The sequence below is a fragment of the Danio rerio genome, chromosome 2 (assembly GCF_049306965.1).
Source record: "Danio rerio strain Tuebingen ecotype United States chromosome 2, GRCz12tu, whole genome shotgun sequence".
Taxonomy (NCBI): domain Eukaryota; kingdom Metazoa; phylum Chordata; class Actinopteri; order Cypriniformes; family Danionidae; genus Danio; species Danio rerio.
Window position 1 is genome coordinate 59,710,001 of NC_133177.1, and position 15,956 is coordinate 59,725,956.

Below are 15,956 nucleotides of genomic sequence, written 5' to 3' on the forward strand. Positions count from 1 at the left end.
AGGTTAATTAGGGTAAAGTTAGGGTAATTAGGCAAGTTATTCTATAACGATGGTTTGTTCTGTAGACTATCCAAAACAAATATAGCTTAAGTGGGCTGATAATATTAACATTAAAATGGCTTTAAAAATTTAAATCTGCTTTTATTCTAGCCGAGATAAAACAAATCAGACTTTCTCCAGAAGAAAAAATATTATAGGAAATACTTTTGACTTCAACTGTACCTGCTGATTCCCTCAATGCATTTACAGCTGTTGTGTACTCTTGTTCAATCCTATTTTTGATTTAATAACTAATTCAGTGAGATCAGATGTTCACATGAAGCTCGTTTGATGCAGTTTTTCATTAATCAGACACTAGTAAATGTAGACACTTTCCTCTTTTCACGTCACTCATCACTCGTCGTTTGCAGGGCATTGTGGGTATTTCCAGGAAAGTAAAATGGAAAAAAAACAAGTATGAATGATTTCTCAGAAGTGTGCATTTGCATAATCATTTGTAAGTTCATGTCTGTGTGTTCATGTGTGTTTGTGCGAGCGCAGGTGTGAAAGATAGAGGGATCTGTCCCTAGATACTTTGAGGTCGTCACAGTGTTATAGTTTTACTTTTAGTATTTTTTACTTAGCAATGCTGACATCATTTTTCTAATAAGATTAATTATTATTTCATATCAAATTTTTTAAAAATATTTTTGTAACACTTTTTAGCAGTTCTAACACATAAAACATTTGTCTTTTGAGTTAACGTATTTCATCAAAAAGGCATGACCAGCAAACAATCAACCTTAATAATACTTAATGATAAGATTAATTAATGATAATAACTAACAGTAATGATAATAACTTTATAATAACAATGATGTTGTTGATGATTATATATACATGTGATAAATAACAATATTTCTATTATATTAATAAATCATTATTATTTATAAAATATACAATTATTATTATTAAAAATAATAATAAAAATGATAATGATAATAATAATAATAATAATAATAATAATAACAATAATGATGATAATAATAAAATAATAATTATATTAATGATAATAATAATGAAAATAATAATAACAATAATGATAATAATAATAATAATGATGATACTACTAATAATAATGATGATAATATTATTATTATTAATAATAATAATAGGAAGAAATATAGTAACAACAATAACAACAATAATGATAATAATAATAATAATGATAATAATAACAACAATAATAATGATGATGATGATAATAATAATAATAATTTTAATAATAATAATGATAATATTAATAATAATAATAATAAAAACAACATTAATGATGATGATGATAATAATGATAATAATAATAATAATAACAATAATAATAATAATACTATACTACTACTACTACTACTACTACTAATAATAATAATAATGATACTACTAGTAATATTAATAATAATAATAATAATAATGATAATGATGATGATGATGATGATACTACTAGTAATAATAACAATAATAATAATAATAATAATAATAATAATAATAATAATGATGATACTACTAGTAATAACAATAATAATAATAATAATAATAACAATAATAATAATAATAATAATGATGATGATACTACTAGTAATAATAATAATTATAATAATAATAAAAACAACATTAATGATAATAATAATAATAATAATAATAATAATAATAATAATAATAATAATAATAATAATGGTGACGCAGTGGCGCAGTAGATAGTGCTGCCACCTCACAGCTAGAAGGTCGCTGGGTCACTGGTTCGAACCTCGGCTCAGTTGGCATTTCTGTGTGGAGTTTGCATGTTCTCCCGGCATTCGCGTGGGTTTCCTCCGGGTGCTCCGGTTTCCCCCACAGTCCAAAGACATGCGGAACAGGTGAAATGGGTAGGCTAAATGGTCCGTTTCCCAGAGATGGGTTAAGACTGGAAGGGCATCCGCTGCGTAAAATTGTGTTGAATAAGTTGCCGGTTCATTCCGCTGTGGTGACCCCAGATTAATAATGATGATGAAGATAATAATAATAATATAATAATAATAATAACCATAATCATAATAATTAATAAATCTGAAGTTTGAAAATACATATACACAAAAATTCAGCCTTGAAAATTTCAGTTGTCTTAAAATTCAGATGTTCAATATTCAAAATAAGAAGTTTTATTTCAAATTCAGAAATTCAGATAAAAAAAATTTAACAACATATAAAATTTCAAATTTCAATTGTTAATAAATCAAATTAACACAATTAAAATTCAGATTGTTTTTGCATATTATTAGCTCCATATGTTGGAAAGTGACCAAAATCCAACATCGAGTCACCATCTTAAACCAACATCATATTGACGTCAAATACTGACATTTCTTCGTCAAGTATGACAACCAAAATCCAAAGTCTGATAGATGTCAGTGGTAACGTCCACACAATGTCAAGCTGGAGCATCATTAGACAATGGTAATTCAATTTTTAAAAGTTGATTTTAGATTGGACGTTAGACATTGACGTCTTCCTGATGTTGGGTTCATAACATCCCATGATGTTATGGTACAATGTTAACATGACGGTATGTTGTGCCTGCTGGGATGTGTTTGCACTATGGGGATCACCCAGAGGAAACCCACACCAACACGGGGAAAACATGCAAACTCCACACAGAAATACCAACTGGCCCAGCCGGCACTTGAACCAGCGACCTACTTGCAGTGAGGCGACAGTGCTAACCACTGAGCCTCTGTGCCACCATAGTAAACATAGTAAGTGTATTTCTGCACACACACACTATAATCTGCTGATTACCTCCATATAAGAGCCACTTTTCTGCACAGGCCTATCTCAAGGGTTAATGCTGCCTGCTGATGATCAACAGTAAACATTACACATTGTTCCTCTTCCCAACGGAAAACCAGCACCAATTAAGAATGCATGATTATATGCTGTCATGGCTTTACAATCAATTAATGTGATTATAATGGAAGCCAATATGGCAAAAACAGCCACCAACATACGAAAGGGGAGTCAATTTGAACAGTGCACAAGGGTTAAACACGCTGAAGTGAAATATGGTGTGTCCTCATTACCTCATATTGTGTGTGTGTGTGTGTGTGTATTTGCTCACCTGTGTGGGCTGCCTGCTGTTCTTAGTGTAAAATGCCTCCAGACTGGGAGATGGAGTGACTTTCAGGCGAACTGGATCTTTGACTCCTAAAACTCTGCTGAGAGGAAACGCCACACGCCTGCGCACACACAACACAGCAGATCCTTCATCAATGTCTGATTACTGATCAATAAAGCCTGTGTTTCCACCCTCTTTCAGTATCCTGAGGCCGCATTTCATTCCTCAGCAGATGCTCGGAGAGTTAACTGTAAATATGTGACTGTTGCTTGATGTGTCACATTATCTGTACAGCGCTGCGTGTGTTTGACTGCAGGGTGGAGTTTATTTAGATGGAGAATAAAGATCAAACACGGAGGAGGCGGACGCAGCATCAGCTGACATTACACTGACTCTTTGTGTTGATTTAGCAATCGGATGAACACACACACACACACACACACTCACAAACACACTTTTTCACAAGTCTAAAAACACCTCAAGTGAGTATCAATCCCACCGGCCACTTTATTAGGTACACCTTACTAGTACCGGGTTGGACCCCTTTTGCCTTCGTGACAGATTGAACAACACTGGAAATATTCCTCGGAGATTTTGCTCCATATTGACATGATAGCATCACGCAGTTGCTGCAGATTTGTCGGCTGCACATCCATAATGCGAATCTCCCGTTCCACCACATCCCAAAGGTGCTCTATTGGATTGTGATCTGGTGACTGTGGAGGCCATTTGAGTACAGTGAACTCATTGTCATGTTCAAGAAACCAGAGATGATTCACACTTCATGATATGGTGTGTTATCCTGCTGGAGGTAGCCATCAGAAGATGGAGACACTGTGCTCATAAAGGCATGGACATGGTCAGCAACAATACTCAGGTAGGCTGTGGTGTTAACATGATGCTCAATTGGTACTCAATTGGTCAATGGGTAATTGGTACTAATCAGAGATGCTTTTCTGCAGATCTCGGTTGTAACGAGTGCTTATTTGAGTTACTGTTGCCTTTCTAGTACTGTCTGGCCATTCTCCTTTGACCTCTGGCATTAACAAGGCATTTGTGCCCACAGAACTGCCGCTCTCTGGATATTTCCTCTCTTTCTGACCATTCTCTGTAAACCCTAGAAATGGTTGTGTGAGAAAATCCCAGTAGATCAGCAGTTTCTAAAGATTGTCTTGACTACGTCTACATGCCTAAATGCATTGAGTTGATGCCATGTGATTGGCTGATTAGAAATTTGCATTTAAGAACAGTTGGACAGGTGTACCTAATAAAGTGGCCAGTAAGTGTGTATGTGTACGTGAGTGTGTGTGTGTGTGTGTGTATGTATGTATATATATATATATATATATATATATATATATATATATATATATATATATATATATATATATATATATATATTAATGACCAATCAGATGGGGCCTTTCTATCTTTAGCCCTGAACTTGCTGTTCTGCTATTGGCTGGATTGGCCCAAAGATGAACCCAGAGCTGAAATTAAACACTAGTGTTTTATAGATTAAGGCCCAATCCCAAGTCTACCCCTCATCTAATCCCAATCCTTTTACCCCCTTTTTTGCACGTTCCTGTGAAGGGGTAGGGGTGTCCCAATTCTCTTAAGCTTGAAGTCGTAGAGCTACGGGGAAGGGCTAGATACCCCTTCAAACGGAGATTTTTCAGGACCACACTTGAAACCAAGGGGTAAGAACATTTTCCAGAATGCATCCTCTACAATGGCAGCATGGCTGCACACCGAATTAAGAAGATCCATAAATTATAAATATATTTTTGTCATTATTATTAATTTTTACAACAAACAAGCACATGTTTCAATATATTCATAATCGTCCTCGTGTTTTACCGTCATGCTTAAAAACAAATCTGTGAATTTGGAAGGGGAAGGGAAAGGGGTACAAAAATAGAGATTGGATTGGGCCTAAATGTTTGCACCCTTAAGAGTTTTTAGTCTGAATGATAATTTATTAAATCTGCACAACGTATTTGGCCTGTTTATATTAATATCATAAAAAATAAGCGATTTAAAAACAAAGCTTTGTGTTCATGTTGCATTTTTATTTTTATTATCGCCGGACTCCACAACAATATTGCATATTTCATTTCAAGCCGTCACAACCACCTCAAGCATTAATGTTTCTTGTGTACAGTTTGTAGCGCACAGGAAACAATCTGCACTTTTACATTTTTAAAATACCTACAAATGCCAAAAAAGTCACTATAAGGTTAACATTTACTGGTATTGCTATACTTGCGGGGACATTTGGACCAACAAGACTAATACCAACACACACTGTACAACTAAACACATATAACGTACACACACACACTCAGCGTCTGCCTTCTGCTGTTTGACACGCGTGCTGTTTTCATTTGCTCCCACACAATACACAGAAACACACACCTGCTCCAGAATAGCCAGACCGACACAGACACACACATACACACAAACAGACACACACACAATGATGAGGCATTAGGTTACAGCACAGCAGGCGTCAGACACACAAAATTAAACAAAAAGACTGAGTGTGTTGCTATGCAGTTGCTAAGGTATTCTGGCTGGTTTAGTTGAACAAAAATGTATATTGTTGATTGGAATCGTATATATAAAATTTATATTGTTTTATACAATGCAAGGATGTGCAACCACACTTTTAAATTATTTAGTTACGGTGTCAGATGACAAACCATTGTGTTTTGATATGAGGTGCCCCAAAGTGGCATATACCAGCTGAAAACAAAAAGTTAACATGATAAAATAATAATAATAATTAAACGAGCAAACAGTGGGTGTGGCTTGTTTTTTTTTCTACTGCAAGCTGATTGGATGTAGTAAAGTCAACCCAGGCTCATTCTGAAAATGTAGTCCCGTTTACGTTTCTGGAGGCCACAAATTATGTAGCCGGAGGTACGTATGGCAGCATTTAATTTTTTAAGTGAACGCTACGGGGAGGTATGACGCCATTTCTTTTCGCACTCACCGGCTGACCGATTACCTCCATGTGGAGGGCTTTCCCGCCCCAACCAGTTTGTCCAGTTAGCTCGTCGTGTACATCGGCGGATTTGAGATGCAGAGAGGAGTTGACTACGACGACTATGACCGGGTTCGAGTCCGGCGAAGAGCGGTTCCAGAAATCAGGTAAGACAAAAACAAAACCCAACTTTTCTAAATTGTCGGTTAGGTTTAGGGAAGTAAGCGGGTGGGCGGGTCAATCGGTAAAATTGGTTAGGTTCAGGGAAGGAGGAGGGTTGGTCAGCCGATTGGCCAGTCGCCCAGTCAATCATTCAACCAGTTAGACAGACGGCCGTTCGACAGCGGCCTTTGGTGGGTTTACGTGAGAACAGCACGGGCGCGAACGGCACTTGAAGAGACATTTGAGATGTGAAAAAGCGCACACAGCTGCCTCTCGGGGATTCGCGAAAACAAAAGCTGCAAAAAATACGTACCTCCCGGGACGTATTTCACGGCCTCCAGAAACGTCCACGGGACTACGTTTACAGAGTGAGTCTGGGTTGAGTAAAGTAGGCATTTCATTCAGAAAGATCTGGAAAAGTGACGGGATTTAAGGACAGGAAATCTGCCTTGCGCCGTGGCGCAAGGTCTAAAAGGGTTGAGTTTATTTTCTTAATGAGTTATAGGTGTGTTTTGAGAATAAACCAATCAGAGTCTCATCTCCCATTCCCTTTAAGACCCAGCTGCGTCGTGCCAAGAGCGCATTCACTATTTACAGGACGCAAAGTAAGTCTAAGTTGAAAAAATGAGCATTTCACAAGCAAACAGTTAACAGTTATCAGTTTTTTAACAGAAAACTGTTAAACAGAGCATCTACTGCGCGAGAATGAGAGATAATGGATCACTTTCACTCTTGGATAGGGAAACCTTTACACACAGACATCAATTAGTCTATAAATAATTAATTTTGTTTGTTAAGCGCAAATATTCATTTCAAAACTATTTCTAAATTCAGTTCTAATTTCCAGCAAACGAATAAATGAACAATAATAACAAAATGAGCTCAAAAACCTGAGTTATATCCTAAAACACATGCTGTGCCCCATATGGTCTAAAACCTGACAGGTGGGCAAATCTAAGCTTGTTTTTAATAAAACAAATATAAATATGGATATAATAAATAATACTGCTAATAATAATAACATTATACAAAAGCAAATTGTTATGAATGAACTGAAAAAGCCTCCCGAGATGAAGAAGACATAAAAGCAGTGATTTTTCATATTTATGTAGGCTAGAAAATAATATGTTTTGTAATATTTTAATCCTTTATATTTATATTCTATATCTATTCTTATTATATCCTATATATATCCTTAATATTTACATTTTTTCATATGTAAAGATATTTGCCTATTGCTCTCTTGTGTGTATTAAGCAGTGTGTAAGCGAGGCACAACTCTGCGCTGGAGTTTAGACCGGGTTAGTTTTGGTCTAATGAAAAATCTATTATAGTTTCTCAAAATAGCGACGCGCCAGCGGTCCGCCTCAGAACACCTCCTTTTTAGACCAGAACGCCTATGGGCGCACAAATGAGCGCTAATGCATTTGCTATTTAAACAGCGTAGCGCAACGCCTCAAAACGACTCTTGCGCCAAGCTGAAACTACCAAAAGACTACTGCGCCACGCCTTGCGCCACACTGCGCCGGGTGTATGATAGGGCCCTATGTTTCTTTGACGCATGTATTCAGAATTGTCTATTTCTGTTGTAACCAATGAGAACTGTTTACCTGGATCCCACCTTTTCTGGACTTGTGTAAAGAGTATAATTGTTCGATTGATGAAACTGTAAGTCAGAGCGGCCTAGGAACTCATTGCGAGTGTTGAAGCTGACTTTTGCTGATGTAACTGCAAACTATCTTCAGTAAACTGGATTTATTTATTTAAATCTCTGACTCCGGCTCTTCTTCATCTACCAGACTGGTCATTCTTTGGGTTAAACTGTAAATTATCCCTACAATACTATTATGATAACATGATATATGCCTTCAGTGATCTCCTGAAGATAAATAAGATAACACAACTGGAATAACTACAGCAGACGCTATAGTCTGATCTCATATGAAGCAAAAGATCACGGTGACATATGAAGACTGTCCCATTTCTTAGAAGTAATTTTTAAAGCCCTTCACACTCGGTTTTAAGGGCCAAGGGGAAAGGGTAGGGGTACAAAAATTGAACTGGGATTGGGCCTAAATCTCCCTGAAGCCCCTGAGGAGGTGTTAAAGTTGTTATTTACCTCTCAAAAGCGTAGCGCAGCATGATGAAGGCCAGAGCAAGAGGCAGAGCGAGGAGCAGATCTCTGGGCATTGGACGCCGAGAGCCCTGCATCTCCTCCAGATCCTCCCAGACGATTCCTGGGGGAAGCCAGAACTCCTGCTTCCAGAACCACCGGCTGAGCGCATCCATCCTGAGCACAAACACACAGCAGGACCACATACGTTTATTTCAACACATTTCTAATCATAATAGTTTTAATAACTCATTTCTAATAATTGATTTATTTTATCTTTGTCATGATGACAGTAAATAATATTTGGCTAGATATTCTTCAAGACACTTATATTCAGCTTAAAGTGACATTTAAAGGCTAAACTAGGTTAATTAGGGTGAAGTTAGATTAATTAGGCAAGTCATTGCATAACAGTGGTTTGTTCTGTAGACAATCGAAAACAAATAATGCTGAAGGGGGCTAATAATATTGACCTTAAAATAGCTTAAAAAAATTAAGAACTGCTTTTATTCTAGCCGAAATAAAACAAATAAGACTTTCTCTAGAAGTAAAAATATTATAGTAAATACTGTGAAAAATTCCTGAATCTGCTAAACACCATATGGGAAATACCTGAAAATAAAATTCACATAAAGGTGAATACTTTTGCCCTCAGCTGTATATATTGTCATATTGCACAGCTATAGCCACTACTAAATTAATACCCCTCATAAAATCCCACACTTCAATTCTGACCATCGGATGTCCATGTGCTTTCCATGACCTATGCAATCGCTCATCGTTGGATTAGTATTGTTTTTTATTTTTTGGTTCTACAGACATTTATGGGAATTTCCAGGCTTAAAATGATTCTGCCTTTTGTTTACAAAAAGTCCATCGATGCACAGGATCAGGTATGATGCTGTTTTTTGTCTGTATTATTTTTAAACCAGAAATGTGATGTAAATTTAATGCTAAAAAAAACAAAAACATATTATACATATAATATAATATTATACATATTTTACATATAATAAATAAAATAAGTGTTTGCAATATTAAATGAGTGGCTTTTCAGATTGAACTAAAACATTATTTACTGTTGAAGTCAGAATTATTTGCCCCCCTGTTTATTTTTTCCCCCAATTTCTGTTTAACAGAGAGATTTTTTCAGCACATTTCTGATCATAATAGTTTTAATAACTCATCTCTAATAATTGATTTATTTTATCTTTGTCATGATGAAAGTAAATAATATTTGACTAGATATTCTTCAAGACACTTCTATACAGCTTAAAGTGACATTTAAAGGCTTAACTAGGTTAATTAGGGTAACTAGGCAGGTTAGGGTAATTAGGCAAGTTATTGTATAATGATGGTTTGTTCTGTAGACTACCAGAAAAAATATATAGCTTAAAGGGGCTAATAGTTTTGACCTTAAAATGGTGTTTAAAAAATTAAAAGCTGCTTTTATTCTTGCCAAAGTGAAACAAATAAGACTTTCTCCAGAGGAAAAAACATTATCAGACATACTGTGAAAATTTACTGGCTCTGTTAAACATCATTTTGGTTTAAAAAATAAAACAAATTCAAAGAAGGGGGCTAATAATTCTGATTTCAATATATTATAAACACGTTTTTAAAAAAAATAATATTTAACTTTTAAAATTAAGCTCGTGAAAACGTGAAATTAACACTTTACTTTTTAGAAATTAAATAGTTAATTTAAAATAAAGACAGAAAGCACAATTAAAAAATTCATAAGTGAATTTTCATTTCATAAAATTCATTCATTCATTCATTTTCCTTCGGCTTAGTAACTTTATTCATAAGGAATCGCCACAGCGGAATGAACTGCCAACTTTTCCAGCATATGTTTTACACAGCGTGTGTGTGCCCTTCCAGCTGCAATCCAGTACTGGAAAACATCCACACACACTACAGCCAATTTAGTTTATTCAAGTCACCTATAGCGCTTGTGTTTGACTATGGGAGAAACCAGAGCACCCCGAGGAAACCCACACTAACACGGGGAGAACATGCAAACTCCACACAGAAATGTCAACTGACCCAACCAGGACTCGATTCAGCGACCTTCTTGCTGTGTGGCCACAGTGCTAACCACTGAGTCACCACGTGGGCTTAAGTGGACTTAAACAGCAAAAACATTAGTTAATCAATAATGTATTTATTTATTAATAACCTTAAATGTCCTCATTAGCTTTGACAAGGCTGAAAGAAAAAAGAATCAAAGGAAAAATAATATAAATTAATAATATAATAATATAAATTATTCATATTTTTTGTAGCCCATTATAAATTTTAGCAAAACAAATAGATAAACAGTTATCTAATAAATATTTACTTTGTTATCTTAAGAAAGAAAGCCTGAAATATTAAATTCAGTACTTAACTAGATTAAACCACCTTTATTAAATTATTATTTAAATGATATATTTATTAAGCGCGCACATTACACTCAAAAAATGACATTTGCTGTCTGTTCAAACTGAATGCACTGAAATAACACAATTCTTGAGCTTTTTAGGGGGACAACTTAATTGTTTTATGTTCAATCCACTTAAATTTTGTTAATAATAACAACCAATCTGTAAATTAAAATTTCCATATTTTGTGACTCACAAGTGTTTATTTGCAGTTGTGAATTGCATTATGGGATGTTGATCTTTGCTCTGTGCACTTCTGATGTTGAAAATTCAACTCTACAGTTTAACTAAGTGACTTTTATTAAAATTTTATTACTTTAAAAATAATATAATAGCATAAGAAATACAAAAATAACTCTGTAAAATAACAGATAATGTTCTGCGGTTTATTACAAGTTGTTTGTAGCGTAATATACAACACCAACCCAGACAATATAGCACTGCAAACTATTACACATGTTCAAAAAAGTCACTTTTTCCAACTTTTCAAGGTTAAAAAGTATTGAAAGAAAGATCAAGCTCCCATAATGCAACTCTAGGCATAAATTAACGTGGAAAACAAAAAATAAAAACATGAATTACAGACATTTCTTAGTGTATAGACAAATAAGTTAACTTAGTTTCTTCATGATCTTCCAACACACCTCAATTGTGTGGAACCTAGCATTTTTACAGTGTAGCTTTGACTATAATATAATATAATATAATATAATATAATATAATATAAAGTTTATAATTTAATTTAATACAATATAATATAATATAAATAATTATAATATAATACAATATACATAATTATAATATAATATAATATACATAATTATGATATAATATAATATAAAAATTATAATTTAATAAAATATAATTTAATATAAAAATATAATATAATATAAAATAATATAAAATATAACATAATATAATATAATAAAAAAAATAATATAATATAAAATAATATAATAAAATCAAATGTAATATAATATAAAACATATTATATAAATTAAATAATATAATAACATAAAATAATAAAATATAATATAAAATAAAATTATATAAAATATAACATAATATAATATAAAAATATAATATAAAATAAAATAATATATTAAAATCAAATGCAATATAATATAAAACATATTATATAAAATTAAATAATATAATAACATAAAATAATATAATATAAAATAAAATAATATAACATAATATAATATGTTTGATTTAAAGGCTATCATTATATGTGGTCCTCACAGGCATCATAGGACCCCAAAAAACCTGCATTTGTCATTTATCCAGCACAAACACACATATCTGATCAGAAAAAAGTCATCATCAAGTCCATCAGATAAAGCTGCAACCGCCTAATGTCAAATGTTTTCCACGACACACCTGCCTGAAACGTCACCTGGCCAACAGATGACAGTTGATACCTGCTTAAACAATGGCACGATCGCATAATAACCCAGATAAACTATACACTTTCACAACAACACACATCATTGCGAAATAAACAGGTTCCAGAATTCATAACAAAAATCACAGAAGGAAATCGCTCAGTACCTGCTGATGTCCTGCGTCTCTGATGACGACGATGATGCTGTATGTGTGTGTGTGTGCGTGTGTGTGTATGTGTGTGTGCGTGTGTTTGTATGTGTGTGTGCGTGTGATGATGTGCGCAGTTCTGATCAGCGGATTTTACGCAAATTAATTTCCATGGAGATTTGCATCCATAATAGCGTTCATAATACACTCACAGCAAACAAATACGACACTGAAAAATGCTAAAACATTCTGTAAACGCCATTCGGTTCGACCTGTCCTTGGTAGCGTCGCATTGAATCAATAAAAAAATAAAACATCCAATAATAAATACACCGTTTTCTCGTTTCGTTGTGAATCCCGGAATTATTTTGCGCTGAATTATCCCTGATGTTAGTCTGGGATGAAGGTGTGCTCGTCTGTTCTTCATACACACATTCACACACACATACACACACACTCATGCAGAGAGGGAGAGAATCTGCTGTGCGTCTGATCGTGGGTGTGTCAAGACGCCGATTGGTCCAGAGAAAATGCTCGGAAGTTTGAATCACTCATGTGATTCGATTCTTTTGAACTGCTCGTTCGACTCACTGATTCTTAACTCCCCTCAGAACTTGCGACGGAATAAAAGGTAGAAAGCGAGATGTTTGATGTGAGATTTTGATCACACTTTTATCGTTACGACACAAACCCGTTAATCTTTTTCACTCCCTGCTGAAAAAAACAGCTTAAACCAGCCTAAGCTGGTTGGATGGTTTTAGCTAGTTGACCAGGCTGGTTTTAGAGGGGTTTTGGCCACTTCCAGGCTGGTTTCCAGTCATTTCCTGGCTGGTTTTAGCTGGTCAGGCTGAAAAGTGACCAGCTAAAACCAGCTTGACCATCCTGGTTTAAGCTGGACATAGCTGATTTTGGCTGAGCTCCCAGCTTGGCTAGGCTGGTCAAGCTGGTTTTAGCTAGTCATCTCCCAGCCTGACCAGCTAAAACCAGGCTGGAAATGACTGAAAACTAGCCTGGAAGTGGCCAAAACCCCTCTAAAACCAGCCTAGGCAGGTTTAAGCGGTTTTTTTAATAGGGTATGTAAGAAAATTAACACGATTGTTACTTTTATTTTATTCAGGGATTTCCTTCACCCAGTTTTCATGTGCGATGTGATTCATACTGAAGAGCTCAAAATATGTCTGCTTTACAGAGTAGTCAAATTTAATTTAATTACAAATTGATTTAAAACGTGAAAACTGGCATTGAATTAAATTAAAACTCACGAGTAAAGGTTCTGAGAGACGCAGGTTCATTTGTGATTCACTTCAACCAATTCCTTTAACAGAACCGGTTCATAACTGAACAAGGTGTTACTACTAAATCAAACACGGTGTAATTAGATAGAATTATTCCAATGTTTCATAATAGGGGGATCATATAACCAGTTAAAGCTCATGAAAATAAGCCAAAGGTAATTAAACTATCAATGAAACAGCAGCAACAACAGCTTATTGAACCCTTATGTCCCACATCTATATGAGGATATATGAAACCTATATGCAGTATGCACATATGATAAAATATACGCTGCATATATGTATGCCACATATAGGCAAAATTGAGGCACATATGTTTTGCTTGTTCAAACTACTTAATTAAAATGAGCTGAAACAACTTGAAATTTCATTGGGACAACTTAATTTCTATGTTCAATCCACATAAATTTGTAAAAAGTGTTAAGTTAACCTAATCGATTTGTGTTGGGTCAACATGAATGTTGCGGAACCCTCCATTTTGTACAGTGTAGATCTCCTGTTGCTATATCCACTTACTGTAAGCCCTATATGTACATACAAGATATGTCTCCTATATAGTTTATATCTCACTTTGGCAACTGTCATACATGATGCCTAGCTCATATTTTCTATAATTAAGTTCTACAGTTTAAGTCAGAATTATTAGCCCCCTGTTTATTTTTCCCCAATTTCTGTTTAATGGAGAGCAGATTTGTTCAACACATTTCTAAACATAATAGTTTTAATAACTCATCTCTGATAACTGATTTATTTTATCTTTGCCATGATGACAGTAAATAATATTTGACTAGATATTCTTCAAGACACTTCTATACAGCTTAAAGTGACATTTAAAGGCTTAACTAGGTTAATTAGGTTAACTAGGCAGGTTAGGGTAATCAGGAAAGCTATTTTATAACGAAAAAATAGCTTAAAGGGGCTAATAATTTTGTTAAAATGATGTTTAAAAAAATTAAAAATTGTTTTTATTCCAGCCAAAATAAAACAAATAAGACTTTTTCCCAAAAGAAAAAATATTATCAGACTTACTGTGAAAATTTCCCTGCTCTGTTAAACATCATTTTGGAAATATTAACAAAAGAAAAAAAATTAAAGGGGGGCTAATAATTCTGACTTGAATGACATTTGTCATGGGAGCACTGTACCAATGTGGCAGCGCTATTGACACATGCTCAGGGTCCCTATGCGATATCTAGTATATATATCTATGGAAATTATGAAGCTGATCAGTCAGTTCTTGTCACGTGACTTGCAGTGCGGCATTCTGAAAAGTTTAGATGTTTTCAACTGGGCACGCCTGGAATATGCAAGCGCCTGTGGGTTAAATTTTGATGCTCAAGTGACCGAGATGTAGCAAGAGAATACGGGCATTTTTCAAAATAAAAGATTTTTCAAAATAAGTGATCGTTCAGACTCAGATTATAAATAAAATGGAAACAATTAATGTTTTTTTGTGCGGCTCGTTACCAGTTGATCTACAGACCGGTGCCGGTCTGGTCCAAGGGTTGGGGACCACTGCTCTAGTGCTTATCTGCTCTGCAAGCACCACGCACCACTTTCTCTAGTTCTGCTTCATTTAGATTGATTTTTTGCAGCTGATGACACAATGCACTTGTCATGTTTACCAATGAACAAACCACCAGATGTCGCTGGTAAACACTCACTCATGAAACTACAAATCTGCCAGTTAATGGACTTCAACTTTATACATGCTCTTCACCCACACACCTGCTTTCTCATTTAGCTTGATTTACATTCACACCTGAGGACTTTCAGAGACTGATTAACACATACTATTTAAGCCACTCATTCACTCCTTCAGTTTGCCGAGTCTTGTTTATCTGTAAGGTGACATTACAACGCGTTATCCTGGTCTTGTTTTCCCGTGTTTTGATCCTAGCCCTGTTTATCCTTGTCATCCTGTTTAGCCGCCTGCCTTACGACCTATTGCCTGTTTACTGACTACGATTCTGGATTGTCTACATATATCTGTTTGCACCTGAATTGACCATCGCTTGCCTGACTTTGAATAAACCTGCACGTGGATCCAAACTTCTGTTGTTGGTGTCACTCCCCGTCATTACAGCACTAAAGTAAACATTCTAAGCACATCGCTTTGATCGTAGGTTTTAGAGAACAAAATGCTGATCACATCGCTGTTATCGTACACATCAAATGATTAAAATTGTATTCACTTTTTCTAACGTTCCTCAACGTACCACAAGAAGTAAGCCGGCGTACCACTAGTGTAATGCAATGTGTATTTTATATAGCGCATTTATTGTGTATGGCCATACACCCAAGCTCATTC

At 34.9% G+C, this 15,956-nt stretch overlaps 1 protein-coding gene across 1 annotated transcript in view; it reads right to left on the reverse strand.

Moving 5' to 3' along the window:
• The window catches only part of cers4b (ceramide synthase 4b), a 37,291-nt gene extending 24,450 nt beyond the window's left edge, over window positions 1-12,841 (reverse strand). Inside the window, exons 1-3 of the mRNA XM_005163643.6 lie at window positions 12,369-12,841; window positions 8,395-8,565; window positions 3,128-3,245 (exon numbers count right to left, since the gene is read on the reverse strand). Of these exons, the coding sequence (XP_005163700.2) occupies window positions 3,128-3,245; window positions 8,395-8,564 (288 nt within the window). The 5' untranslated portion in view covers window position 8,565; window positions 12,369-12,841. The remainder of the gene's footprint in view (window positions 1-3,127; window positions 3,246-8,394; window positions 8,566-12,368) is intronic.
• Window positions 12,842-15,956: the final 3,115 nt, after the last annotated feature.